This window comes from Halichoerus grypus, chromosome 13, assembly GCF_964656455.1.
Source record: "Halichoerus grypus chromosome 13, mHalGry1.hap1.1, whole genome shotgun sequence".
Taxonomy (NCBI): Eukaryota; Metazoa; Chordata; class Mammalia; order Carnivora; family Phocidae; genus Halichoerus; species Halichoerus grypus.
The window spans coordinates 42,978,826-43,004,605 of NC_135724.1; the positions used below are offsets into that span (position 1 = coordinate 42,978,826).

Sequence of the window (25,780 nt, forward strand, 5' to 3'; positions counted from 1 at the left end):
AAAAAAAAGACGAGGGCTGAAATCAGTACATTTTAAAAATCTTTTTGAAGAGATACCTATGAGGTGGCTTTCAAGTGTCTTTTGTCAGTAAGATGAGGAAACAAAATAATCTCAGCAGGAAAAGTTTAGAGTAGACGTGACTTTCTCCCTGAAAGATTTCACCTCATTCCAATGACTTCAACTAGGCAAATGATTTGTGTGTGTCTCTATCACTAGACTAGGCGCTCCTCCAGGGATGGTCATGGGTGAATCGTCCACACCTCACCCACATCAGACACTCAGAAGATGCACAATTCTTATATGTGTTTTAATGCCAAATTAAATCAGCAGTTCTGAAAAAACGATCTTTCGTAAACTGTTTCCTCCTTCAAACTGAACACATTTCCATTCATCTTCCCACTAGTCAATCAGATTCAAAACACTGGAATCCTTTCTGGCTTCTTCTTTTCCTTTCATAGCCAGTCCTTAGCCTTACATCAGATTGGTTATCAGCTCCTCCGGATTCTATCTTCACCCCCTCTCTGGTTATATATTTCTCCTTTTGAGATTCTTGTGGCCAGCACTCTGGCTCAGATCCTCATTTCAGGCTCCAGCGCTGACCTCTTCAGTGCTCTGCCAGTCTTTCATTCATAATTCCAGCCTTGATGTTGACGTTAGGTCCCTTGTCCCAAAACACTGCGTGTGCTTCCCCTGACCTAAAGCCTTCAGCATCCATCTCATGAATTTTTGCAAGTCCTCTCTGTATATCCGTACTAAATTTATAAATGTATCTTCCACTTTCTCCTTATATGAACTAGATTTTAAGCAATGGCTGGTTTTTGCCTTTCCCTGGACATGTCATCCGCCCTCTTTATCCTGCTCAGTCATTCCTCTCCTCACTGGAATCCCCTTTCTTCCTGTCCCTGCCTCTCAGAACCCTCTGGGGTTCAGCATGGCCCCAGAGTATTTCTGTAGACTTTCTCACAGGTTCCCACAAGATTCTTGTGCTGTCCTAGACTCTTTAGTGTATGGTGTGAACTGGAAAGTTAATAGTTGAAAAGGAGATGTTTCAGAACAACACAACATGCGGTAAGCCATTGTAAAAAGTAGTTCTGCCCTCATGGAGGAAGTCTGTCTGAAACTCATAAAGTTTCATGGTGTGTTTAATGTCTACAAAACTCTGGGAGGAAAAGCACCCTGTAAGAATCTTCTATCTATCCATTAGCAAAATTATTTTGAGGCATGTTTGGCACTTAGAACATCTTTGATCTTACATGGAGTGCATTTCTTTAATTATGAAATTTTGTGTTTTAGCAAGTATTCTCAGATATATCCTTTTGACATTTAATCTCGAATCCTTACCCAATTTAAGATATAAAACCAATGACTCCTTACCAGTCCTAATTATTTTATAAGCACTTTGAGTGCTGCTGGGTACACAAAGCACATTTACTATTGACTTTTCATTTAAGTTGCTTCTTCAGAGAAAGCTAGGACAACTACAGATATTTTTACCTAACAGATTGCTAAAGAACAGGTGATGGATGGTTACTAGCTGAAAAAAACAGAAAGAACATGAATCTTAAGGTAGCCAAAGGGAGATAATTGTCCAAATAGAAATGCTGTTTTACCCCCTAAGAGTTTATTCTTATGTTGTATTTTGTTTTGCAAACAGACAAAAGGACCAGCAGAGCTCAGGAAGGTTTTGTATTGCTCCGAGGTTGGGGGCAAGAATTTGAAAGGGATCAGTGAATCAGATGTAATATGGGCTCTGTTTGAGCCATCCAATCTCTGTTTTGCTGACGGTCAGTATTCCTGTTATAAAAGGCTGCATAGGCATTTCCGTCAGCTTGAAAGAACTTTATCCCTGTATGACTTTGTTCACTAAGCAGAAGGAATTATGGGAAATGGAAACTCGGTGGCATGTTTTTATTAAAGAGCAATGTGTGTATCTTCACTGAGAAAATAAGGAACCAAGCCGAATCTTACGTTTTCTTTTCAGGTAGCAAAAATCGCCTGATTCATTCTCTCCAACAGTGATTTAGTTAGATTGGGAAACAAAGTAGCATAAAATGAGAAGGCTTATGTACAAAGCATGTTTCTGTATTTTAAACAAAGAATTCAATGATTCTATGCTTTTCCGTTATTCTAAAATCAAACTAAAACATAATCACAGAAAGACTGTGCAAATATATTCTATGGGGCAGGACTGGTGGCTTAAGGAAGGAATGTTTAAAAGCTATCTTTCCACTTAGCCTTCTTTAGAATGAATTGCACATTTACATTTCAAAATAAGGGACATGTTTTCAAATCTGGACAGGGGTACTTTGCAGCAATGTATATTTGTCCCTTTCTGTATACAGCAGACATTTTTCCTGCAAACTGCAAGTAAATTAAAATTTTACAAACCAGATATTTTTGTGGCAACTTTATACCACTCGTGATACTCAGTTTAATCATGTTATTAAATGTCAACTTCAGCTTTTAAATTTCTTGGCCTAATTTCCCTAATCCCCACTCTGTAGTTCTTCATTTTAATTCACATTATTTGCTAGAGAAGTTTTTAGAAGAGACTCTGACTTCTTGTAGATCCCATGCTCTGTTCACTTTTATATTCCTAGCTCCTCTCCCAGTACTTACCTTGTATTAAGACACATGTTTTCAAGCATGCAAAGGAGGAACAAGGCAGAATATCATGCAGCTATGGAAGGGAGCCTTATAAGTGAAAAACATTATTAATGTCTCTTTAAATTTAAGTTCATATGTCTGTATTTTCATAAATCTAATTTATTTTAAATGGGATTAATCTGTATGTAGTTGCCTAAATCTGTCCTGTACTTTCTTTTCGTAGGATCTATGTTGAGCTTAGTAGCTATTCCCCAAAATAAAGTCAAACTTAAAAGCCCTTGACTGTGAGTCATCTCTAAATAAGAGGTCTATGCTAACATAAAGTAACTCTGCAAGTCTGAAAAATGAAGGTTAACCTCATTAATTTTGTAAAAATTTGCCAAACATCAAGGGATTTGAAACCGCCTAGAAAAACAATAAGGTATTCAACAAAGTTGCTTGTTTTAAAGTCTACACTGTAATCCATTAAAGAATTATCAAAAGGTCTGTGTGCATATAAAATAGGCTGTTTAAAGAAAATGACTTTGAACCCGAGAAACAGAATGCTACTCATTAGAAACCCAAACTTGCAGTGGAATGTCTATGTGTAGCCGTTATGATAAGAACCCAACAGAGGATGCCTCTCTTGTAACAACTACTGAGCTTATTTTATTAGACACTTTTAAAAGTAAATACGACATATAAAAGTTAAAGGAGCACCTTTTCTGTTGTACTTTTTTTTTTTTTTTTTCCCCTGTTATTAATTAAGCCTGAAACAGTCATGATGGTTTTCTGGCCATGTATCTCCCAAGGAACTTTGTAGGTCTTCAGGGAGTCTTTCCTGAAATGCATTTAATCCCATCAAGCCTGGAAATTTAGGAGACAGCATGGATGGTGTCCTCAGTTGTCTCAAATGCGTATTTTTATTTCCCAGAGTTACAAGAGTTTTGTGCTTATTCCTAAATAGTTCTAAAGAACTGTTCTAAGGAAGTTTGAGTTTTACCCTTCCTCGTTGACATTCATTATTTAAAGGGAGTGAGCCACAGAATTTGTAACTTGAAATACTGGGAGTATCTTTTGATCACCAAGATTTATACTCATTGTGACACTTTGTGCTGCATGCAGTGACTGAGATTGGTTTCATGTAAGGAAGGTGACGAATCTATTCCAGAAAGAGCTCTGTTTCAAACAGAACAACTGGAGCTTCTTTTGTTTTTTGTGATGGCATACAAAGTTTCACGAAAGAAAAAACACCTAGATCATAAATTACAAGTCATTAATTGTAACTTGTTCACCTGTTGAAGAGTGCCCGCTGAATAACTGCAGTGAGTTTTCTCACGGGTCCTGTTGCTGTCTCTTTCATCTGTAATTACATGGGATGTGATATCTGGCCTGTAACTTTGCTGTGGGATTTAGAACTTTTTAAAAACTAGAGAAAAAACACATTAAAAAAAACGTATTCCTGGGTGAGTTCTCCTGTGCTTTTTGCCCCAGAGAAGCCATTGTATTTTAGCGAAAACCTGCTCAAACGACAAGAAAAACAAAAACAAACCAAAATAACTTGAGTACAACCTTCAGTGGTGATAATCACTCTGGCACTTGTTATGATCCTCAATTTTAAGCTATGTGTCTGCATATTTTTAGTGCTGTAAAAAGATATTAGTAATGACCGAGTGAAACTCCCTCCCATTACAGCCGAAATGAAAATGCAAAACTGTTTTTAGAGAATTATCTGGTATTAGTAGAACCGCAACCAGAACTCAGTTTACTGGCTGTAGTCCACTGCTCTTTTTATTTATTTATTTTTTTGGCACCAAATAAGAACAAAATGATAAAAATCTCATTATCAATGTGATTTCTTCTATTCAGAGGAGAGTACACTGTGTCAGTCTAGTTGAGGATATGGTTCAGTTGAGTATAAAATGATAATGTTTTATTGAAGATTACTTATAAAAATACATGAGATTAGAGCTGGCCTTTATACAAGCAGAATTTTTTTAGTATCTTTTAGCTTCATTAATAATTCATCTCATTAGATCGTAAAGTTACTTCTGTATTGTACTCTAAATTAAAGTGCATATTTAGTGCCCCGTTGGTTGGACTCTAATTTATACAAGGCGTGCTTGTTATGTAATGAATCTGATTTTTCTGTGTGACTTGTGGAATTAATCCCATTTCTTTATAATCACATCTTGCATATTATATTGTGTATTCTTTAATAATTCCTGTGTTTTAAAAGTACCACTAATGGTCTTCCTCATATTAATAGATCTAGCCCGTGGCTCAGGAAAAGGGAAAATGTTAAACTACAATGACATTTAAATTTTAACGCTTAATCTTATTATCAGATATGCATGTTACACACACACACACACACACACACACACACACACGGTCCCTAAATTCTGTAAACCAACTCATGTGCGTCAGTAATTTGATCTTTAGCTTGTGCCTATGTTGACTTTTCTTCTTTCAACCTAATGGATTTCAGTCTACCTGAAGACTGCAGTAAGAGACTTGAGTCCATAAATATTCCTACTCCACAAAGATAATATGTTGTACAAACACCTTGCCAAACAAATTTGCCCTAGGAAAAAAATCCTTTACAAATACTCATCCTTAACAAAGGCATTGAGTGAGGAACAATTATGATCCAGGCGCGGCTCTTAACATAAACACTGATGCTTCTGTGAAAGGGGCTGTCACTGCTGGAGATCCAAGCCCCATTCATGCAGAAGCCACCACTATTCCCCTGTCCCTGCACAGCCTGTTGGAATCCTGTGTTTCCTTCTATGTTCAGATCAAAAGCCTGCTGCCATTTGCATTCTGTGTTCAGTGATTCTCTTCCTCCTCTCAAACATAATTGTCAAGAACTTTGGCTTAGCCCACCTTGTTCTATATTGTTTTTTTTTTTAAGATTTTATTTATTTGTTTGACAGAGAGAGACACAGTGAGAGAGGGAACACAAGCAGGGGGAGTGGGAGAGGGAGAAGCAGGCTCCCTACTGAGCAGGGAGCCCGATGCAGAACTCGATCCCAGGACCCTGGGACCATGACCTGAGCCAAAGGCAGACGCTTTACGACTGAGCCACCCAGGCGCCCCATGTTCTATACTTTACTGTTAGTTATTAAAGGTATTTCCTCCTAAATGTAAACTCCTAGAGATCAGGGACCTTGCCATATCTATCTCTATATTCACTATGGATGGTAGACTGGGAATCATTTGGCTAATTTTCATTCAGTGCAGGCAATTCAACAAGAACTGGAAATTTCCCTTGGTCCTGAACTGTAGTGGGTTCTTCGCAGACTGCCCCCAAGAATTTCAGGCAGCTGTGTCATCACTTTCAATGTGACCAGGTCACTTAAACTCTGTAGCCTTTTGTTTCCCTACGTGTGAAAGTGAGAAACTATGGTACAAATAGGAAAAGGAAAAAAAAAGACATGAAAGTATTTGGATCATTAGGGGTGCTATCCAAATGACGTATTAGATCACAAATATTCTGAACTCTGAATTCCTGACTTAGAAAGAGCAGTAATGAGAGTCATAGCTGACTTCGTACTCTGTTCAGAGTATAGTGCTAAGCACTTCACTTTTATATGTAGAGAGATAGATGGATTCACACATACATACAAAACAAGTGAATGTGATATTATTACCCTGTGCTGTTGGATCTGAGGAGGTGGGCGCAATATCCACCTTTGCTTTTATTTCCATATATTGAGAGTCATGCTGTACACATTCTCATTGAAGCAGCATTATAATTGGGGTTGAGATGCTGAGGCCACAAGTTTATGTTCACTCTTCCCAGTCCCCAGTTTTGAGAGGACCTAATATACATATGAATGAACACTGGCTCAACACTACACCCTTGTTATCCTTGACCTTGTCCTTACTACTGAAGAGCTAGTTGGAATTCCTTCATTCCTCCTGCACATTTTCAAATTCCAGTGTTGTTTTCGAGGCTATGTGGTGCAGTAGAACACAGGGTCGGTAGCGTCTCATCCATGGCGGCATGTTCTGGTGGCCAGACCGCTTACTAGATTACAGACATCAAAACACTTTTGTTTGCTGCCTCTCTATTTGCTTAGCTCTTGCTAAAATGCATAATATGCCACACCCCTCCCTATGCATTCAGTGATTCATATCCCTTATCTCTAGTCAAACCAGCTAATGGATGAAAAAGGGTCTCAGGTGCCTTTTAATCATTAATTGGTTTGACTGAAAAAAGTCAACTCGAATCATTCGTTGGTACCAGTGACAGGGAAAGAAAAAAAAAGGAAGAAAGTTGGAAAAATTAAAGAAGGTAACTTTAATAATAAAGTCTATAAAAAGACCAAAATAAACCTAACAATCTTTTACCTGGACAGTTGGTTTTTCCAAATTTTCTTGCTCCTTTCCTGTTTTATTTTTTCTTCTCTCTCTCCTGCATTGTGTGATATTTCAAATATACAAACAAGGACTTGAGGCTTGTTGGAGGAATCGCCAGACTGGGGGTCCTGTGAGTGAGGAGAAGAGGAAAGGAAGATGAGGTTGCAGGCCAAGGGCTTTTGTTAAGGAATTTATTCTCTGTGTGATAGGAAGCCTTTGAGTATGATCTAACTTATATTTTTAAAAGGCCACTATAGGTATTATGAAGAGTGGAAGTGATAGACCAGTTAGAGGCTGGGGATAGACAGATAGACTAGTCATGAATCAGCCCCGATAATGGCTGATGGTAAGACGGTAGCCTTGGAGCCGTGCTGGGGATATATTTTGAAAATAGAGCTGACAGGATCTTCAAATTGATCCATTTGGAATAAAACACGGGTCAAACTCAACAGCTAGACTTGTAGTCTGAGCATTTATTTGGGTGTAGGGTGACACTGTTTACCATGCTTCTTTATTGGGGGCAGGAGGGAATCAAGAGTTGGGTTTGGCACCTGCTTAGTTTGAGTTGCCTTTTACATATCCAACTGGACATGGCAAGTTGGATGGAGGAGTTTAGATCTCAGGAGAACAAAGTTTATAGATACATATTCAGTATTCATTTTTATACAGGTGGTTTTTAAAACCTTGGGGTGAGTTGAAATCACCTAGGGTGAGAATGTAGAGACATGAAGGTCCTCGCCTGATCCCCTTGAGACATCTTCCAGAGAAGGAGAAGGAATGGGAAGTGGGATCTGGAAAATCAGAACGGTCCATGAAGTTAATTTCATTTGGTGCATTAGGTTCTGATGTCCCCCTCACATTCAAGTGCCTTTACCCCAGAGAAGCTGCATTTCAGTTGACCCCGCTTGCCTCCTACCCAGGTGACAATTCACATTAAGTTCATTTCCGGTCTAGTGCGACATTCATCTTGTTTTTGAGCCTGCCTGGATTTTATCTCATTTTGTTTCAACTCTTTATATTTTATTATGATGGCTGTGTATTTGAGTCAAAGGTAGTACACCAAAAACATGCACCCACTGCCGCACCATGCTATCTGGAGTCTCCTTCACACCTTGCATTTCTGTCTGTTCTTGGTTTTTATATCCCTCCTTAAAAAAAGCGAGAGTTTTTTTTTAATGAAAAATTCACATGTAATATGTCTTTCATTATTACTGTTAGGTGTGTGTTTTTCTGTCATTGTCCCATTTATTTACATCTAATGTTTTACTTCATTTTCATGCTTCCTGAAGTCAGGTATCTAAGATAGTTTTTTAAAATAGGGTTTTAATATATTATCCCAAAGCATTAGTATTGCTGGGGCTTTTAGGCAAAAAACATAATTCAGACTAGTCTGCTTATTGCATCTGCTTATCAGGACAGGATAAGGATATTGTTTTAGCCTAACTCAGTTTATTGTAGCTAATACATACAGATTGGCAAATGGTAAAGTTGGAAGCAAATAATAAGAGCACAGGATATTTGTCTTGACATCATCATGGTTAATGTAATGAAAATACTTTAATACATGCGCACGTATTTTCATGGGGTAAATTAAATGTGCAAAATCTTTTATCTCCATAAAATTTTAAAGATATCTTGACACTTTGTAAGTATACCTAAGAGTTGGTCCATGAGTGCTATAGGGGCATTTGGGGAGGGGTTGGTGAGATAATTGCTCCTAGACAGAACACTCATGCACCTGTGATGTTTCTAGATAAAGTTACACAGTGTGGAGTATGCAAGAGAAGGCCATAAAGTTACAGTATATGACCATTAATCCCATTCAGTTTGATATAATTAATGAGAATGGTGAAATAGAAACGTAATCATTTCTCCGAGAGGAAATGTCAACCCATTAATGAGGATGAGGCTTATTAATGTCATTTGAAGCAGATTTTTGCCCAGCTAGTCAGACTGCTGAGTTGGTGTGTTCACAGAGGTAGATGTTCATTTCAGCTGTGATAGAGGGAGGGAACACTTTTGAAGAGTATTTTTTGTTTTATTTTTGTTTGTTGGTTGGTTTGTTTTAAGCCTGTGATAGCAGTTAGAAATGATCACAGTTCAGGACACATTAATAAAAATGTAATAAGCATAAAGTATATTTCTAAATACAAGTAATTGGCATTTAAAATGGGTATTACTCAACTAAAGTATTTATACATTTGTGTAAAATCTTAATCTTCAAATAGTCCTTTATTACTGTTACATTAATGCATTAAAAATCATAGCCTATTTTTTAAATTACATGTCATAGATTACTTGCCTTTGTTTTCCTTGTGATTCTCTGTGACAGACCAGAGTGAGCTGAACTGGATCTAAGAAATGCTGTCTATATAGGTTGTTGAAAGTATACTTTCATGTTCCTGGAACAGCTTTCTAGGGTTTATACAGTAATTCTTTAAAAAGTTAGACAGTGGGTTACTGAGACAATAATAATAGGATAGACTGGAAGACCATGTTTTTTGTTTTGCTTTGTTTTTATTTTGTTTTGTTTTTTAAGATTTTATTTATTTATTTGAGAGAGAGCGTGCACAGGTTGTGGGGAGGAGCAAAGGGAGAGGGACAAGCAGACTCAGTGCTGAGTGTGGAGCCTGATGCGGGGCTTGATCCCACAACCCTGAGATCATGACCTGAGCTGAAATCAAGAGCTGGATGCCCAACCAACTGAGCCACTCAGGTGCCCCTGGGAGACCATGTGTTTTTCCAGGTTATATGGTGATGTTTCCCAAGCAGAAACACATTAATTGAATTTGTATTAGAATTTGTTAATTGTTTTTCCACTTAAATTTTATTGCCAACTTAGGGATTTTATGTAATTGTTTCTGATAGCTTTACTGGATTTATGAAAAAAATAGTAACTGATGAAATTTTTATGGAATCCTGCATTTTTAAATACTTAATTCACATCATGTTGCTAGTTCATAAAATATAAGCAGCCTTTAGAAATAACATGTGTAACATCGTGTGGATTTTGGTATGCTTTTGTTATATTTGTATAGTTTGCGTTCTGTAGAAAGTCCAACTTTACTATTTATACAGTTCTTTGTAGTGGCTGGGGAGCTGATACATCTTTTGAGTGGATTGGCAGTAATAATTGGGAATTCAGCTTTTAAACTATGCGTTATGTATCATTATGGTATTTTTTTCTAACATTTTATTTATTTTTTTGGCACAGAGAGACACAGCAAGAGAGGGAACACAAGCAGGGGGAGTGGGAGAGGGAGAACAGGCTTCCCATGGAGCAGGGAGCCCGATGTAGGGCTCGATCCCAGGACCCTGGGATCATGACCTGAGCTGAAGGCAGACGATTAACTGAGCCACCCAGGCGCCCCTCATTATGGTATATTTTCAAGAGCTATTTTAGGGGTGCCTGGGTGGTTCAGTGAGTAAGCGTCTGCCTTTAGTTCAGGTCATGAGTTCAAACTCCTGAGTGGGACTCCCTGCTCAGCGGGGGAGTCTGCCTCTCCTCCCTCTGCCTCCTCTCCAGTGCTCATTCTCACACCCTCTTCTCTCTCTCTCAGATAATTGAACAAAATCTTAAAAAAAAAAACTATTTTAAATACATTGTTATTTCTTCATATGTGACCATGATCTTTTTCTCTTAATAGCCAGTAAAGGAATAAGTATTTCTTAAATTGTTTTACATGCTTAGGATAAAATCTTACCCTGTTTGTTTTATAACTTTACTATCAGCAACTGGTTTTGGATTTAATAGTGCAACAGTTCAATGGATTTTAATTTCAGTTAATGTGATATTATGTAATACCAGTAGGGCTAATTTGGTTAATGAACATTATGTTCTATGTACCGCTTTCTTTTATTCAGGTTTCATAAAACATATAACATCCTTTTGTTCCCTGCCTTAGCAAGCCAGGCATTCTGGGGAAACATTCACTCTTTCTGGTTTCTGTGGCACATTTGGAGGCCGCTTTGTCGAAGTTGATTTAGATATGCGATTAGTTTAGTTCTGCTTTTTCCTTTTTCAGTGGTGCTTTTGAAAACTCCCAATTAGCAAGAACTTCTGTGTTCAGTAAAATTTACGATGAAGCTCTATTTTCTTTAAAAATTAACAGAAACCCGTCACAAAAATTAGGAATTAGGATTCCTTCTTTGTTGACATAAGTAGCCTAATAACTAAATTTAGAAGAACTAAATTGCATCAGATTTCAGAGACTAATAATCAGATAGTTGGGAAAAGGAGCTTCTACACAACCTGTGCTTTCTCAGAGTAATTTAATTAGAGGTAGTGATATTTCAATGTAATTTGTTAATGGGCACATTCTGTGGAAAAAATGAGAATCATTCTGCCTGAGCACTGATAATTTTATATATTTTAGGTGGAGTCTGTCAGGAAAAAAAAGGAGGTTTTCATTGAATTTCATGCATAGAAATGCCTGGAGGAAGAATATCAATGATGTGAAGAACAGCTATAAATTTTTTGAGTTATTAAAATGCATACAAGGGAAAATGCAATAATCTTACTGCTTTTCCAATAGTTTAATATATAAAATTACATACATATCATTATCGGACTGCTGAAAATCCAGATTTCCTATTTTTAATGTCATAATCATTCTTCTCTATCGTTCCCGCTGTTTGTTTTGATTTTTTTCAATTTCATATCAAAGAGGAATATCATAGCTCTGTTCCTTTATTTGTGTGCAACCTGTATACAGATGTTAGTTAATATTACATGACTTTACCTGGAAAGGAAATGAAATAACAGCTTCTCTAAGAGATTTCACAACATTTTAGAGAACATGATAATAAAACCTTTCTCTTTTGGTAGGGAAATACCAAGAGTTTTAGGAATAAGAAATATTTTTGTTTTAATCTACAGTAAGTTTGATTCCAATTGACTTTATTTTATAGACACTTCAGGCTAGTTCTACGGCACTGAGAGGGTTTCAGGTCACTGCAGGTGAGGCTTTATCATGGTGGCTGCGATACACTGCGCTAACACTTACCTCCAGCCCTCTGTGCCTAACTCGAAAAACAGCCATTTCTCTTTCACGGGAAGTCCATTTTGGAACAGGTTTGACACCCCCCCGCCAGAGAAGCTCCCTGTAGAGTGGCTCACTCATGCTGGGGGTTTTGGTCTTGTACTATCCACGTTTAACACCTTCTTTAATCATTGCCACTGTTGGGAAAGAGGGTATCAGCTTTTATTTATTTATTTATTTTTTTAAAGATTTATTTATTTATTTGAGAGAGAGAGAATGAGAGACAGAGAGCATGAGAGGGGGGAGGGTCAGAGGGAGAAGCAGACTCCCTGCCGAGCAGGGAGCCCGATGCGGGACTCGATCCCGGGACTCCAGGATCATGACCTGAGCCGAAGGCAGTCGCTTAACCGACTGAGCCACCCAGGCGCCCGAGGGTATCAGCTTTTAAATGCTTCTGCTGAGAAGTGATGTATGTCACTTCAATCCCCAGATTTCATTGGCCAAAGCAAGTCCCATGGTCCGACCTAAGGTCAAGAGAGATGAACAGTGTCATCTCTCTGAATGTCCATGAAGGGGAGAAAAACTGAAAATATTGCTGACTCCATTAGTAATGCCTACTGCAGCCTTATATTTTAGAAGTATGGCACAATAAATCAGTGTTTCCCAACCAGAATGCCAAGAATAGGGTACAGTGTGCTGCAGATATGCATGGTTGAACCTTTTTTATAATGTTAAAAAAGATGTGAAAGCATTTTTATAATAAAACAGTAAGTTAACTCACAACAGTTAACATTAGATTTGAAAGCTCCTTTAAGGCTTTCTCTAAAAACTTGCTGACAGTTCTTATTACTTTTATTATTTTCTATTTGGCTGAGGAAGACTTCTGTAGACTCACGTCCACACATGGCAACTCCCCAGATCTTCTCATTGACCAAGAACTCGCCAGTGGAACTGGCACCAAAATGTCCCCTTTCCCACCGAATCTGGTTATCTGGTCATTACTTTTGTATCTACATGTTTATCCTCAGTGAAGATTTTATGCAAGCATTCATTTAGTTGTCTTTTCCATTTCATTTGCTTATATTTTTGCTCATAGTTTTCCGTTTGATTCTAAAGTAGAAAGTATCTATAAATTTTAACTTTTTTATGTTTTTGTCAGGAGCCAGGGAATCATTAATTTTATTAATTTTCTCAATGGTTTATTTCCTCTCCTCTCCCTCTTTTTCTTTTTGTCTCTTTCTTCTTTTGCTATTTTTCCTTTCTTCCTATTGGATTTTAAGGTTAACAGTTAGTCAAAGTCTTATTTTGATGGAAATCAAAAATTTTTATGCAATTTTTAGAATTAATGTGTATGTGTTGTGTTAAATTTACATAGGTTTTTAGAAACAAATCCCTTAGAATTAAATTAGTTTTTTTTTTTTTCTGGATGTAAAATTTACTAAATTGTTAAAGAGGACTGTAGTTTCCAGAAATTGATTGTTTTCAAAATATTTTTTGATTATCCAGAATTCTGAGTATACTTTTGTACATTTTTTATACTTTTTAAATGAAGTGAAAGTGAATATTCCATATTCTAATTTAGATTACAGGATGTTTAATTTTTTAAGTTTTTCATGTCTTTATTTTTTTTTTAAAGATTTTATTTATTTATTTGACAGAGAGAGACACAGCGAGAGAGGGAACACAAGCAGGGGGAGTGAGAAAGGGAGAAGCAGGCTTCCTGCGGAGCAGGGAGCCCACCGCAGGGCTCAATCCCAGGACCCTGGGATCGTGACCTGAGCCGAAGGCAGACACTTAATGAATGACTGAGCCATCCAGGCACCCCTTTATTATTTTTTTTAAGATTTTATTTATTTGTGAGAGAGAGAGCAGGAGTGGGGTGGGGAGGGGCAGAGGAGGAGGGAGAAGCAGACTCCCGGCTGAGCAGAGAGCCCAACGGGAGGCTTGATCCCAGGACCCCGGGATCATGACCTGAGCTGAAGGCAGATCCTTAACCGACTGAACCACCTGGCCATCCTTCCTGTCTTTATTTTAAAGTATTTTAAAAATGCAGAAGACCTTATATACATAATGTATATTATATACTTATTTATATATCTTATTTCATATATTTACATAATATTATTTATATAGTACATTATTTATATATGTTACATGTATATTATATATTGTTTTACAAATAGATTTCTAAAGCTCTACATGCCAGAGTCTGTTTTTAGATGTCATTTTTACATATCTTTTCTTTTCCAACCCAATGGATAATTTGGGATGAAAGCTGGAAAGACTTCAGAGTCAAAATAACGCACTCAAATGTTTAAGATATTAATTAGATAATATAATAATGATTCCCTCAGATTGGAATTCATGTGTTCTTATCATTATTCTCACACTGGGTCTAACCATTTTACTTAATGCAAAGTGATCAATTGAAGCCACATGCAGGACAGACTTTGTGGTCACTGTATCCCCAACCAGCCATTTTAGGCAGCAGGAATTTTGCACTTTCTTAAACAGGAAGTAAGAACATTTCTTTATGAGACTGCGTACAGCACTGTATGATCAAGCTCTTAACGTCATTTATAGCATTTCCAATTTAATGCTTTAAGCCAAATGCAGAATTCCTTGTTTTACCAGCCTATATATCCATCATCAACGGCAGGAGAAATAGAAAATGAGCCACTTTTGAATAATACACTCAGGAGAGGTAGTGATGGGATGTCACACATCGTAGTGACAACACTAATCGAAAAGATTATTAAATCAAAAAGGTCATAGTTGCACGTTGATGACTTTAAGGAACTAATAAATATATTAGTTAATAACAGTGGTTAGAATCTTCGAAAAGCATTATTCTCTTCTGGAAAAAAAAAAGCAAAACAAACTTCTGTAAATTATATATTCAAGGAGACCAGTGAATATTTTACAATAGGATGGTAAGCAAATATTGCATGAGGCTGATTCCCTGGCCCTAATGACATTAAGGTTATAAAGGCTATAAATGGCATGAAGATATAAAAACCAAGAGTTTAATCTGAGAACCTCATGATTCTGTTAGTTTTACTCATGTAAAAAGCTCTTGTACATAAAAGATTGCTCATAAATCTTAAATCCACATAAATTGATATTATGAAAATAAATGGCTCTGGCTTTGTGCAAAGGTAAGGGAATACCATATTTGCTGATACATACCAAAGTGCACAAGCTGTCCAAAGGACACTTTTTTTTCAGGAGTTTATTAACTAATAGAAAAATGACTGTGTGTTCGAATGTTGTTCACTGTAGATTTGTTGAAGGAGAGTTATTCACTTGAAAAAATAGCTTACTTAACTGACATTTTGGAGCACCTGAATGAACTTAATTGAAAACTGCAAAAGCCGTGTAAAAAATACTACACACGGTCACAGGGTTTATGGATTTGAAGCAAAAATTCAACTCTGGGAAAAGGATTAAAATGATTCATTTGTGATATTTAGTTGGTGTTATATTTTTAAATGATAGAGAAAAATTATTTAAGACAAAGCAACACCTGTGTATTCTTGAAGTCAAGTTATATCATTATTTTAAAATACTTAATATGAAAAAATTTGAAAAGCTTTTGCATTTCCACAGGAATGTCTTTGTTATATTTGTCAGTGCAAGAAAAGGAAAGACCATGAAATGTAATAAATGTATTCCTCATGGTTCATGCCAAGAAAGAACTTTCTGCCAGTTGGAGAAAAAGGGGTGAATTCTTTGCTGTTATTTGCTACCACTAACTTTTGTGAGTAAAGCTTTCATTGATGGTAATTATCAAGAATTTGATATCCAAGTCATAAAACTTATTGTAAAAAAAGGTATTTCACGAAAACAATCTCAGATTTTAAGCATTAAAGAATTTTAAAGGATTTTGTAAGTTTTATGTATATCTAATAGTCAATATGTATAATTAAAATTCTGTATTTCATTTTTCTTATAATTATCTATATTATAAAGAAAATGTAATGATTTTCTCCATGAGGGTCCAAATGGACATTCCCGCACTACCTCTAGCGGATCCCACTGTACAGGTGTGGAAAGGGTTGGTACACTCTGAAATGGCTACTAAAGTGTTTCAGGAAGAGTCGTTCTCCGGATTGAAACTCAGTAAGGGCCTGGTGTGGCAAAAGAATATCTAAACAGATTTTTCAGATCTGTAAGTGAACTCGCCTCTTGGTAACCATTCTCCATTGGAATCTACAAGTAAAAACCCGGTGAAATCCCTACTGTTGAGACTCCTCTCAACCTTCCCCGCTCTCACTTCTTCATTTAGATGTCAAGTTCATTAATTAATATTGCTCTTTGCCTTTGGAAGGAGAGCTTCTCTTAGCACTGTAAAATATTTCTGTTGTCCCAACATGCCTTCAAAAACAGCAATTAATGTGGAAAAAAACAGTAAGTTAAAGGCATATTTAGGCTCAAAAATATTTTGCAGTGTTCTCTTATCACTGTATTCTTAATATGGTGTGATGTTTTACTTGAGCAAAAATTATAAGCCATATGTATTTTGCACATTTTCATTCATATGGTTTATGCAGTGCTATTAAGTGGTAATGCATTTAATATATAAGATCTGCGGTTTGCTGTTAATATTTTATAAAGATATTATAGCTTTATGGTTAACATTAATTTGAGGTATTGCTTTAAGAGTCAAAAAGTACTTTAAAATAATTATTTCCCTGATGTTTAATTTTGTATTAACCATGTTAACAAAGTTTTATGTAGGCTAGAACATAATAACTACATATTATGTAGGAAAACTATGCAATAGCTCTAATAATAAATTTCTTGTTTAATATAGTAATGTTTTCAGCCACAGATATTTAATTGTGTATAGAGTTGTTTTAAATTTGAATAATCCCATGGATTAAGCCTGTTTTTTTAGTTGTCTAAGGAAATTTATTTCCTTCTCCTGTGTTACGAAATTCTGGAGTTCCTACTTTGAGTTATTTGAGTATTTAAGCAAAATTAATGTTTTAATGTAAGGAAGATCATTCTGTCAGAAAAAATAATTCAAGTTCCTTGATTATTTTTAAAATAATAGAATTTCTGCTTTATTACACGTGTCTAATAAGAAATTATGACTTTTGTGAAACACCGACTGAATATCTCCATCCCTGATGTATATAATGTCAAGTTATTGATTCAGTTATATAGCTCCAAGTAATACCACTTTGAGGCAGTTCACTGGAACTCATGTTTATGAGAGACTGAGGATTTTGACAATTATCCCTTTCAAATATCTAATAATATAGCAGGTTAGATCCTCACCAATAAGGAAATTTTTCCTATTATTAACGTCTTGCATTAGTGTGGCACATTTGTTGCAACCAATAATGATACATTATGAGTAAATAAAATCCGTAGTTTACATTAGGACTTACTCTCTGTGTTGTGCTGTTCCTTCAGTTTTGACAGATGCAGAAGGCCATGTATCTACCATTACACTATCATATAGAATAGTTTCATGGCTAAGGATGCATTTTAATTCAAAATAAATTTATCATCTTTTCTTAAAAAAACATATATTAAAAAAACGATTAAACTGTTTCATGTTTTGGAAGATAAAAGTTGAAAATTGTATGCATTATGTTACTCAGAGTTCTTTACCTACCATTTATTAGGAAAATGTTTTAATAACAGGAACAGCTTGGTTCCAGTGAACCATGTATTTCTTCTAACAACAGAAACATGTCTATGATCATTGCCTTATTTTCCTCATCTTGAAAGTTAAATTTTAAATCTAATTTTAATAATTAAGCTATGTCCCTTGGATATCTCTTTCTTCTTTCCAAATGGCTTCTACCCACTCTCCTTTTTATATTTAACCAGTTTTTTTGTATACATACTTTGTCATAGTCCTCCTGAAAACTCCTTTGAAATGTTATGTAAATTTAATTTATAAATTAAATTAGTGGTGTAACTGAGATTCTGTAACATAGCCATGTCCCACTATTTTTTTTCATAAACGTCTATGTTTCTGTAAAAAAAAAAAAAAATCCTCTTGAATAAGTTTGAGTGGTTGTTTCAAGAAGAGAATTTTGTCAAATTTGAGAAAATATTCTTAGCTGCATCTAAGTCATAAGTGAAACAAAATAATAGACAAAAACACTGACCAGTGGTTAATAAGTGGAATCCACGCATTCCCCACTGTGTCATACCACAAACTAGGTGGTCTAAACAACAAATGATTTTCTTCCAGTTCTGAAGTGTGTAAGTCCAAGACCAAGGTGACAGCAGGTTTGGCTTCTCTCGAGACCTTTCTCTGCTTGCAGATGGCCTCCTCCTTGCTGTGTCCTCACAGGGTCTTTCATCTGTGTTTATGCACATCTATGCCCAAATTTCCTCTCCTTATAAGGACTCCCGTCCTATTGGTTGAGGGCCTACCCATATGAGCTTTGTAAATCTTAATTACCACTTTAAAGACCAGCATGTCCAATTACAGTCATATTCAAAAGTATTGGGAGTTAGTGTTTCAGCATAGGAATTTTGAGGAGCACAATTCAGTTTGTAACACCCATTGAAATTAGTAAGCCTTTTAATTTGTGTGACTTGAAAACAGTAAAATGTAGTTATCATTGATGAAGCATGTCACCGTGAAGCAGGCACTCGACACGCATTAACTCCCAACCACAGGATGAAGTCAGGACGAAGCTTTCACTGAGGAGGATTTTCTCAGTTAAGGTGTTGACCCTAATGGTTGACTGTACAAAGGGAATTACGTAATGAAAAACACTTCTTTAAACCTGAATCCTCCCCCAGTATATTGCTTATTTTAGTATTTGAGCAAATGCAAATTAACATTTGTTTAACAAACCCAGAAGAATTTAATAATAGATATGTTAAACCAATTCATAGTAGTTATAGGTGAGGAGCAGGGGTGATAGAAAACTAATTACTTTAAAGAACTGAGGGGGATGGGAGGATGGGTTAGCCTGGTGATGGGTATTAAAGAAGGCACGTTCTGCAGGGAGCACTGGGTGTTATACGCAATGAATCATGGAACACTGCATCAAAAACTAGTGATGTAATGTATGGGGATTAACATAACATAATAAAATTAAAAAAAAAAAAAAAACTCACAGATCATTCCCAGCTGAGTGCTTGGTACCTACCAGGTGTCCAGTAAACATTTATTGAATCAAAAAACGAAAGAAGAAAGAAAGAAAGAAAGAAAGAAAGAAAGAAAGAAAGAAAGAAAGAAAAGAAAGAAAGAAAGAAAGAAAGAAAGAAAGAAAGAAAGAAAGAAAGAAAGAAAAAGAAAGGAAGGAAAGAAAGAAAAAGAAAGAAAGAAAGAGAAAGAAAAAAGAAAGAAGAAAGGAAGGGAGGAAGGAAAGAAAGAAAGAAAGAAGAAAGGAAGTGAGGAAGGAAAGAAAGAAAGAAAGAACTGACCTTTATGCAATTTCCTGCAGTTTTCCCCAGTGTCAGACTCCCTGAGGAAGGAAGGAAGGAAGGAAGGAAGGAAAGAAGGAAAGAAAGAAAGACAAAGAAAGAAAGAAGAAAAGAAAGAAAGAAAGAAAGAAAAAGAAAGAAAGAAAGAAAGAAAAAGAAAGAAAGAAAGGAAAGAAAAAAAGAAAGAAAGAAGGAAGGAAGGAAAGAAGGAAGGAAGAAGGAAGGAAGGAGGAAGGAAGGAAGAAAGAAAGAAAGAAAGAACGAACTGACCTTTATGCAATTTCCTGCAGAGAATTTTCCCTGAGGTCAACCACTTCTCATTCATAGGATGTTCCGAGACCCTTTATAGGAAAAGGCATATTTTTTTTTCCTTCTTTGCAAATGCATTTTTCTTTAAAGGCCTTCTTCTTTCCCTTCCCTGCATCATTCTGACACCTGAATCCAAGTAGGTAGCTGAGTACCAAATTAACAGAATCCTCAGGCACTGGGAGAGTGAGCGTGAATTTCCCCTTCTGCTGGCCGCCCCTCTGCACCCCACTTCCAAGGGCCCAGCTACTCCCCTTTAGGGGACATTTAGGGTACACTCTAACTTAAGGACTTCTTTTTAATAATACTCTTTACTCTGGTACTTTTGGAGATCTAAATGTGGCATTATTCTCTTCACGAGCATTTATCGAACCCCTTTGTCTTTATTCTGTTTACTAAAGGTTTAGGTTTCGGGAACTTACGAGTCACGAGTTTAGTTGGATTCTTTTTTGCTTTGGTAGGAGAATCCCTAAAGTCAAGCCATGGGTACGGATGACTCTCTGAATTTTCTTTCCCCATTTGTAGAACAGAAATAATGATTCCCACTTCAGGAGGTTATTGCTAAGGCTAATCTTCAGTAACTTGTTCAATGCCGGGCATGCAACAACTATTAATTTATTTTCTTTTGCTCCCAACAACCGAATACAAAGTCAAATTACTTAAAGATTTTTTGTTGTGGTGGTTGCTGAACGTTATTGCTGCAGCAGGCTGGACATACTTCTCTGTTTCCTGCCTATTTTCAAGTTTTTTGAAAAGTTGTAAGGTATTCACCATATAATTAGTCTGTGAAAATTTAATAAGCATTTATACTGGGTCTGTCACTTTTAGGTGTCCTAGGAAACAGAATAACCAAGACTCACTGTCAGGAAGCCAAAATGAGTTTACAGTCTACTTACAGAGAGAAGATTTAGTCACATGAAACCATTAATAAGTAGACATTATTCTTATAATCATCCTAATAAAAATAAAGTGCTAATATGTGCTTCCATGGACAGGAAATGTAAAAACAAATAAGAGTTAAAATTAAATTAAAATAAAAAATTTGAAGCCTTCCCAAATGAGGGCACTGGCTGCCATATTCTAAAGATCATCTAGGTGGACCCTATGCCCAAATGATGGCCTGGCTCTGGAGCTGTGGCATGGAGAATGGGGGTGGAGGAGCTTTCCAGAAAAAGTGGTGAGCATGGGGTTTGGGCTGCAGTGAGATGGGGGAATGACTGAGAAATCCAATTGGGTTGAATATGTTTTAGAAGATGATGTACAAAAATTACCAAAGAGATCAAGTGACCAAGAGCAAAAAGAGCATTGTACACCAGATGAAAGAGGGTATATAATATTATTGATAGTAAGCATGGAGGAGACCTGACTGAGCAACAGAGGTTTAGTCTAGGAGTAGATGCTCAATGACCTGGAGCAGGGAGAAGACCTATAAGAGGCAGATGCAACAATCCAGGTGTAAATTGACGAGGGTCCATGCTAGAGTGGTAAAAAGGAACAAAAAAGTGCAAAGGTCTGATCTACATTATGTTTTTAAGTTCACAAATACCTTTTTTGATATAAAAAGGTGTTTTTATACAAAGATTTTGATAAGTCTTGAATTTTGCTTTCTCAGCAGGGTTCCCCCAAATCAATTTTACTTTTCATTTTGTCTTTAATAAAAGATTAGCAGTAGATGGCATTGTTCTGTAGAACAGATTACCTATTTTTCACTTTTAAATAGCATGGCAAGTAAGATGGGGTAAATAAGTATCTTTTGGGATACTTCTACTCTGAAGACAAATATTCTGGTTTAACATAATTTAGTGTGAGTTATAACATTTTTTTTCAAACTTTATTTATTTATTTTTTTTTTAAAGATTTTATTTATTTGACAGAGACACAGCGAGAGAGGGAACACAAGCAGGGGGAGTGGGAGAGGGAGAAACAAGCTTCCCGCCAAGCAGGGAGCCCGATGCGGGGCTCGATCCCAGGACCCTGGGATCATGACCTGAGCTGAAGGCAGACGCTTAACGACTGAGCCACCCAGGCGCCCCATGAGATACAACTTTTATTTTCATTTTTAGATGTTTGAAAAATGAAGGATGATATATGTGGGACTATGTGGGAAATAATATATTCAGTAGTTAAAGTATTTTATTATTGTTATCAAGGATTTTATGGTTACTAAGGGAAATAAGCTTGCATGTTATTTGGCTGTGATCTTGTGCACATCTCAGTGAATTTATATTAATGAAAACAAAAGAACTCATCAATCCATATGTGGAGTGGGAGTTTGAAAAAATTTACTTAGATATTTGAAAAATGCAAAAAGTAGTATATGATTATATTTTGTAATGTGTACCTATTAATTGCTTTCCAGAATATATCCTATGTACAAATTGTGGTAGGGACATAACATCACATGTTTACAGAAATTTAAAACATTGTTTTTTCTTTGCTCCCTTTATGCTATTCCCAGGGAAATTTTCCTCATAAAGGATGATAGAGGATTTCAAAGGAAATCATCTTCCTTAGAGAATATTTTTATTATTTTATAATTTTACTTTGGCTTGACTATGTTTAGTCCTACATTTATAAGCATGTGGTTTAACTTTTGTGTTGTTATCCAATGAGACATAAGCTGATTGATGTTGCTCTTTTTTTGCACTTTTTTATTATGTTAATCACCATACATTACATAATTAGTTTTTGATGTAGTGTTCCATGATTCATTGTTTGTATATAACACCCAGTGCTCCATGCAGAACGTGCCCTCTTTAATACCCATCACCAGGCTAACCCATCCTCCCACACCCCTCCACCTCTAGAACCCTCAGTTTGTTTTTCAGAGTCCATCGGGTTGATGTTGCTTTTAAGAAAGCATTGATTTTTTTTCAATTTTAAGTCATTACATGTTACATAAAGATAAGATACTATATTTTGAGATATGTTTTATTTTTATGTCTGAAAATTTATAAATTGTTACTGCTTCATAGAACTATTATAAGCACCATGAGGATTAGAAATTGCAAATTATTCCCGTTTTAATTACTACTACGGTCTTGTAATTCTAGAGCATGGTGGACATTCAACATTAATAAAAGTTATTGCTTTCTTCCTTGAAGAATTTATTCAAAAATTATAAGTTAAGACTGTGTGCCAGGAAATGTGCAAAGTATTCAAGATAACTAAGAAAATTGGCCCTGATAGTACCTCTCACCGTGAATGTCAGGAATGGCTATAAAACTGTGGTAGAGTTCAGATTGCTACATGAAGACCGAGAACTAGGGATGGTTCCACCTTCAGTGACTCTGGAGCTGGGATGGAAAGGATGAGTGGGAGTTTGTTAAGGAGTGGCAGATAATATCAGGGAGAGAGGGAGAGCATGGCGGAAAAAACAGGTGTAGCCAAGGGCTCCAAGATGCAGGGGAATGTGGAGGGAGGGGAAAGGCTTTGGAACAAGGAGATTCTGGGGACCAACTCAGAATCATAATCTGGTATCTTTAGTATGAGAATTCCTTTAATAATGTAAAACTGAAACTTCTGTGTTTTATGCGTACCGCGTTTTACCCTTTAACCTAAGCGGGACCCGGACTTATACATTTCTGCGTTTGTATTATCATGTGACTTGTAGGTTTGTTATCTCTTACAGTGAAGTTCAGCAACTGCAATGGAAAAAGGAAAGTCCAGTATGAAAGCAGTGAGCCAGCAGATTTTAAGGTGGATGAAGACGGTATGGTGTATGCTGTGAGAAGCTTTCCCCTCTCCTCTGAGCATGCCAAGTTCCTGATATACGCCCAAGATAAGGAGACCCAGGAAAAGTGGCAAGTAGCAGTAAAATTGAGCCTCAAGCCTGCCTTACCTGAGGATTCAGTGAAGGTAGAGTATCCAAACATGGCTTTGGAGTTATGTTTGAAAATGAGATTTATACAGTTGGAACTAAATAGATGCTTTGCTTTACGTCACATTGGCCAGTATTTGAATTTTTATCATCTTTAACCACTTCAATATTATTTTGTTGTTTTTTTTTAATCTTAACTTAGACTAAATATATATTTAAGGTATCTGAAATTGCGTTTGAAACGGTTGTTTATACTTTGAGATTTGTAACTTAATTTAAATTAGAAGTAGTTGTTTGTTTTAAGTTTCTTTGCAGCTTTACCAGCTGTTAAATATAACCCGAAAATAATTCTTTGCAAGATGTCACTAGTAAAGTCTATTAAATGGGAAGTACAGATACACAGTAGCAATAGGAAAGCATTTCTAGCTAGGAGTATTGGGTTTTTGTCTTGTCCCTTAATAATCAAATTGGGGAGTATGAATTATTTATACTACTGACCTAACTTTAAGGAATGATATACTCCCTCTGGTGGAAGCTGCTATGAACCAGAATAAAAGAAGTAGATAGACTTCCAACAACGTACAGTTTGATTAAATTCAGCAAACATTTACTGAGCACTTACTTTGTATAAATCACTATACTAGGAATTTTTAATAAGATACAATAACTTCTTCAGTAAAGTTATGATAACTTAGTTTCTGAATATTCTAATTCGTGTTAATTCGAAAAAAATATGAGGAGACACCAAAATCATCTATTTTGAAGTCCATAATTTCATGAAGTATAAGTATTACATTTTGTAGACTTATTGTACTGTGGGAGATAAGAATACACACGTTCACTTCTGCTATTTAATTTTAAGTGTGACATACACACCCATAATCAAATATGAGTAAGTGTATTCGTGGAAAAGATATCATTTTTCTCTTGTCCCAGTGTTAGACTTTTATTATGTGAAATGTAATTTATTAATCTATTAACTGTTAAGGGAAATCATGTCATTTGGGGACTACAGAGGGAGAAACTGGTAACTAATTGAGTGAAAAGATGCTTTTGTTGTTGATGATTCGCTGTGTTCCAGCAAACTAGCTTGGATATTTGCATGGAAGCAGCAAGGGCTAATGGCTAAAATGTCTACAGATATAAGGAGAAACAGAAGAAAATGTTGACATCCAGCAGAGATTAATACCCAATGTGCAAAGTGGGTCATCTACAGCATCCATCATGGCTGACATAGGTTTAGAATAATTACAGCATTAATTCTGTGGGATTTAATAGGGTCATAAATATTTGAGACATGCCTTAGCAGTATGTATTAAACTTCTCTTGGAATTCAAATTATATTTTAGCACATCAAGATCTAAATTTAATGTACAGTAGCACATTACCTGAACTGTGGTTTAAACTAATGAGAGATGTATAAAAGGACACCATTAAATTTTGCTCAATATTAACTCCTACCTAAGATGGTTATAGAAACTGCAAATAGTTTACACAGATGTGCCACATAATAAATTGTTTGGAATTCAATTCTTCAATGATCAGTGTAACCCCCAAATTTTATGGTGTTTTCTATTATTTTAATAGAGGGATGAGGAGAGGGCCTCCAGGTGTATTTTCTTGTTCAGAACAGTGAACCCTACACTGTCAGGTATCCATTGATATTGCTGTCTTTCAGAAAATGTTTTTCCTAGTACTCAGCAATGTCTTGTATTTTAATGCAAAGGAATCACAACAAATTGAAGAAATAGTATTCCCAAGACAAGTGACTAAGCACAATGGCCACCTACAAAGGCAGAAGAGAGACTGGGTTATCCCTCCAATCAACTTGCCAGAAAACTCCAGGGGACCTTTTCCTCAAGAGCTTGTCAGGGTAGGCTGGCACAATTTTAATTGTCTCCATGGCATGTGTCAAGTGTATGTTAGAAACGCTTTTGTCTATTTTATCACAAGATAGACTTTACAACATGTATTAAAAATATATTTTTTTGCATAGATGAAATGTCTATAGTGTTGTATAGAGCCTCTTTTTTAAAAAAATTATTATCTCAGATTATGTGTAAGTAGAGCTCTCTGTGGGTCCCCTACACCACGGACGATGCAGTCTGTTGAGTGTGTGAATACGTAAGCCCTAACTCCAACATGCATCCACACCCAGACCATACCCTTTCTCACAACACACATACACACACACACACACACACACCCCTTCACTTCCCTGTCTGACAGCTATGCTCTCCATGATGATCTTTGCCCTCTACAGATAGCTTTTGAGCCAAAGAAGAAATAAAGGGGCAATCATTGCTAAAAA

General features: G+C 36.2%; 1 protein-coding gene across 3 annotated transcripts in view; it reads left to right on the plus strand.

Moving 5' to 3' along the window:
• CDH2 (cadherin 2) overlaps positions 1-25,780 on the plus strand; it is a 208,529-nt gene that overhangs the window by 124,679 nt on the left and 58,070 nt on the right. For all 3 annotated transcript variants that reach the window (XM_036072062.2, XM_036072064.2, XM_036072061.2), the window contains exons 3-4: positions 23,281-23,507; positions 25,196-25,342. In XM_036072062.2, the coding sequence (XP_035927955.1) occupies positions 23,281-23,507; positions 25,196-25,342 (374 nt within the window). The remainder of the gene's footprint in view (positions 1-23,280; positions 23,508-25,195; positions 25,343-25,780) is intronic.